At 35.8% G+C, this 4959-nt stretch overlaps 1 protein-coding gene across 2 annotated transcripts in view; it reads left to right on the forward strand.

Annotated features, from left to right (window-relative positions):
• The first annotated feature begins 910 nt into the window (after positions 1 to 910).
• The window catches only part of hpn (hepsin), a 16774-nt gene continuing 12725 nt past the window's right edge, over positions 911 to 4959 (forward strand). Inside the window, exons 1-2 of one of the 2 annotated variants that reach the window (XM_016536380.1) lie at positions 911 to 1178; positions 1877 to 1983. In XM_016536380.1, the coding sequence (XP_016391866.1) occupies positions 1965 to 1983 (19 nt within the window). In that variant the 5' untranslated portion in view covers positions 911 to 1178; positions 1877 to 1964. The remainder of the gene's footprint in view (positions 1179 to 1876; positions 1984 to 4959) is intronic. The other variant, XM_016536381.1, reaches the window with a different exon arrangement.

Below are 4959 nucleotides of genomic sequence, written 5' to 3' on the forward strand. Positions count from 1 at the left end.
CTGCACCTCTGTCAGATTATGCACCCCCTAGTATTGATAGGTTTAGGAGTAGGTGTGGGGGAGGGGTTAGGATTAGGGGTGGGGTTAGGATAAGGCAATCCTAAAAGGGGTGCATAATCTGGCAGGGGTGCAGAATTTAGCACAACACCAGCTCGCTTCCCACGCTTGCGCGTCTTAAAACGCCAGCTACAATGTTCAGCAAAACGTCTGAGTAATCAAAAACCGGTAGAAGATTGTGTGGTGTGTACTGCCGAATGTTCAGCAGTTCATCCCTGAAAAACAGCAGAAAGGAAAAATTAAACAAATACATTAAAACAACTAGAGAGCTCCTCACTAAGGCAGCCAGAGGCAGATTTTAATAATTTGTGGTTGATTTTAATGTGTGGTTACCATGGTTTATCTACAGTATAGTAACCATGTTTTTTCCACCTTAGGACACATAGGATGAATATAGAGATGCAGTTTTCACTGCTTTAGGATTAACAGAACTTTGGATAGTTTTAATAAACTTGTCTAGATTAACTTTGAAAAAAGACAAGAGAGGTTTAGAGCCAGATTTTTGTTTATGTATGTGAATTTTAGCTAGCAGGAAATTAAGTTATCTTTTCCTATATTCTCTTGCGAGCAGTCAAACAATCCAAAGAAAACAACTTCAAAACAGAAAGAAAAGTCACTTACAAAATCATTAACTATTAATTTTCTGTTTGATAATGTTTTATATGAATACTCATTATTATTATTGGTCAATTTCAATTATTTGTCTTGTATTCGAAAATCTATAAAAACCATACAAGATGCACACATTTTCCACATGGTATCATATCGCAGACGCAGTCGAATCGCTCATGACGTGCTTCATCAGATGAGTTGCGCATACACAGATTCATCTGTCCAGCGGGCGCACACACTTACACACCTGCGCTCTCCTGAGACTCGCTACTGACCGGAAGAGGGAGGTTTCTATCCAGTGAACAGCGCAGAAAGAGCAGAGAGAGTGAGGAGAAGCGCTGCCCTGCCTGTCGGGGAATAGCTTCATTTAACACACAATAAAAGAGCGAAGGACTCCGGGGAAAGTGAAATGTCAGCGCGAATATCTTGAAGAAACCACTGATTTACTTCTTCATCTCTTTGGTTCCTATTCAAGAGTTTATCCAAGAACCTGAAGTGGAGAGGTAAAGGTGAGAACTTAGGTTTTTACTATTAAGAGCATTAATGAAACTGGAAGTAAACGAATGAGACATTAAGCTGTTATATCTTCCCATTATGATCATTTATATACAATAATAATACTAACAATTACTTATGAGGTCAGTTGTTTTTCCTCCTTATGTAACTGACCATCAGGACAGAATTCGTTATAGTGGATTTTTCATTCTTATACTGGATGTTTTTTTTTTCATTCATTTAGAACTTTTAACTTACATTTAATTAAAAATAAATAAATAAAATAAATGTTAGGCTAATATTTGGAAACATTAGAGACAAAAAGTGAATATGTAGCTGAACACAAGTTACACAACACTAAACACCTTTCAGTCCTCTAAAAGTGTTTAATTTGAAACAAAATTTAAAGTTATAAATCATTCAATAATTAATTACGCTTCAACCAGTTTGAATTGAATTATTAATGAAGAAACTTTTAGGAGTTAGTAGCAAGGACATACATGAATGCACAAGTTAAATTTAGGGCAACAAAATTTGTTTTTTTATTATTATGTTGAAAACATTTTTACAGTGATTGTTAATAACAGCACCGACTGTAAGCCTCTGAATAATTTCTCAGTTTGCCCTTTGGTTTATTTAACTTACTTAACCGATCTTTGTCCATGACAGAGGTCGGATTACTTTTTATAAGCATTTTCCGTGACATTTTCAGGTTTGAAGAAGCAACAAATCAAGGTTTTGAGGAGGAATCATTGGAATCTGTTCCAAGTTTATTTTCCAGTTTTCTAATTTGAATAAAAATGCCAGAGAAGAAGATCGGTGAGTACTGAGCTATTTCTCTCCTTTTTGACATCAGACAAGTGCTGTGTTAAAGATTAACAGTGATGGGTCATGTACTCGATTTGTTTTGGTCAGTCTTGATCTGTGTATTACTTTGACAAAAGGCCAAAAGGTGTCAAGACATGATTTGATGTGCCCATACAGCTGTTTACCTGCACAGAAACACTAAATTCTTCTTCTAAAGTTTTTCTTAGACTAGAATATGAAAAAAAAAAAAAAAACTTTTACTTGTTAAGATTTTTTGCTCTGATTTCAGACCTTTTAAGGCCTTAATTTATGGATTATATACAGAATAACATACTTTTTTCCCATAACTCGCTGCTTGCTTGATGTAGATTAGCCGTTTAGCATTTTCAAAGAATGTTCTGGACCAAAACAGTCCTTTATAGTGGATGCATTTCATTGTAGAGGCCAGACATGAACATTTCAGAGCCGATATTAGCTAAAGGCAGTTGTGATGTTTTAATTTGGCTGCAAAACTCGAGTCATCCAGGTATGACCATCTTGAGCAAGAGAGAGTGAGGGAGAGAGAGCAGTGTACCATGAAGAAGCTCTGTCTCATACAAACCCCCACTCAGACAAAAGTACTACTTGTTCTCTGGTCACATGGGTCATGGCAGGTGCTGTAGAAACGGTCTGAAGCAGTTGGGAAATCCTCAGGAATGAAACGAGAGAGAGAGAGAGCAAACAGGAAAACATCACACTGTTTCAGTTTTGTTCTGACCTCTAATGTAACTGTTCAAAGCTGGGTCAGTTGAGAGTCAAGGTAAGATATGGATGGTCTCATTTTCACTTGATACTCTGATGTTTCAAGCGCATTGTTTAGCAGCTTGCATCAATGACCAAGACATTTCACAACTAGAACTGCAACCGATGCTGTGTTTCAGTCCAACATCTGATCTAGATTTAACATTTGTTGTGTTATTAGATGCCCTCTGAAAAGCCGCTTAATGGCATAATTCAAGCAGACAAATGATTTTCTGCATTATACACCTCAGGTAGGGTAAATGACGTGATGTAGGACCTTTATACAGTGCGTGCCATAGATTGTAAGTCTCGTTTTCATGTACATTTAATATGCTGTCTAATCTGACTAAGGCCTATTAATTAAAAGTTTGGGGTCGGTACGATTTTTTCATGAAAGTAGTCTCTTATGCTCACTAAGGCTGCGCTTATTTGATCAAATCGGTGTTGAAAATAGCTGTGCGGCTTTATATTTTGTGGAAACCCTGATATTTTTTATTTATTTGAAATAGAAATATTTTGTAACATTATAAATGTCTTTACTTTCACTTTTGATCAATTGAATGCATTAACTTGCTGAGTAAAAGTATTAATTTCTGACCCAAGACCACTGAATGCTAGTGTAGTTTGCTGTGTCTTTATTTGCAAATAAACTTCTTAAATCATTTTTTGAGAAACCATTTGTGTAAGGAATGGGAGAATAGCCATTACTGCTGAATACATTTCTTTCCCTTCATGTTAAGGGGAACCTAAATTAATTAGGTTTTAATTTGCTATAACAACCATGTGAGCGTACAATATTTCTTACATACTGTAGTGTATGTAAGAAATGACGTTAGTGACTTTAGGGTACTTATCTCAGCTCTTGGTGTTTGAAATTAAGTTCAATGAAAGTAAAAAGAGAAGCCCACCACCATTTTTCTCATCATGTGAGAAACATCAGTCTAACATCACTTTCCATCTGTTATATATCCGTGACCATGACCTGTGATTCCCTCGGAACTGCTGAGAGTATGGTTCATCAAGCTCCAGCATGAACGAATTTCCCAGCAAACACATCACACATTGTTCTCAAAAAGATAGTCCACCCAAAAATGAAGATTATATAATCATTTACTCATTTCAAACCTGTATGCTTTTCTTTCTTCTGTGGAATACAGAAGGCGATATTTTTTTATAAAGTTGGTAATCAAACAGTTTTGCGTCCCATTAACTACTATAGTATTTTTGTCCATATTCTGGAAGTCAGTGGAACCCAAAATGCTTGGTTACTAACATTCTTCAAAATATATTCTTTTGTGTCCCACAGAAGAAAGAATGATGACAGAATTTTCATTTTTGGGTAAACCAAGTGATTTTACACCTTCAGGGAATTACAGATTTTTATACTTTTTTTTGTGCTTGTTTAATTCATGAGGATCATAATACTGTAAAGAATTGTTTCTACGTGATATGTCCATATGACCCAAAGGCTTGTCAGTTTAGTCCTGATGCAGAGCTGCAGCAACCTGTTTTGTGTGTTTGTTTGCTCTGGGCTTATCAGACAGCACAGTCTCTCTGTAGTCTGATGTCGCATGTTAATCATCACACCAGAGCTTCTGCACAAGCTCTTCACAGTCAGAAAAACACATGTTTTGTGATGGTCCACATGGCAGCTGCATGTGCAGAAGCCCCTGTGCATTTTAGCAGAATCTGAAGCCTATCAATCACAAAATCCTACATGTCTCATCTCCTACATGTTTGTTTGCTAAATATTATTAAAAAGTCCATATAAAATTAATTCTGGTTATCCCTGCTCATTCTTGTCATTGAATGTAGTTTAGTTGGAGCCTTGGATCATTGGTACGGTAATGCATGTGTTTGCAATGTAGGGGATGCAGGTTTGAGTCTGGCGTGTATATTTCCTACTACTCCCAAAGGAAGATTTATTGCTCAGAGGTTACCCCTTTTATAGCTCACGAGACTTAAACCTGTATATTATTTTCTTAAAAATATTATTTTTGACAGAAACAGCATTTTACACATTTACCACCAGGCACATGCAGGAAATCCACCTATCATGCTTTTTTTCCTTATATTGTCATATCATTAGCTTTAAATAAAAGTAAAAACAAAATGTAAACTTAAGAATAAAATGAAGATGCATTTATGATATCAGATGTGTATATTCATTATATATATATATATATATATATATATATATATATATAC

Source organism: Sinocyclocheilus rhinocerous, unplaced genomic scaffold (genome assembly GCF_001515625.1).
Source record: "Sinocyclocheilus rhinocerous isolate Xijiao unplaced genomic scaffold, SAMN03320098_v1.1 scaffold5, whole genome shotgun sequence".
In the NCBI taxonomy this organism is placed as follows: Eukaryota; Metazoa; Chordata; class Actinopteri; order Cypriniformes; family Cyprinidae; genus Sinocyclocheilus; species Sinocyclocheilus rhinocerous.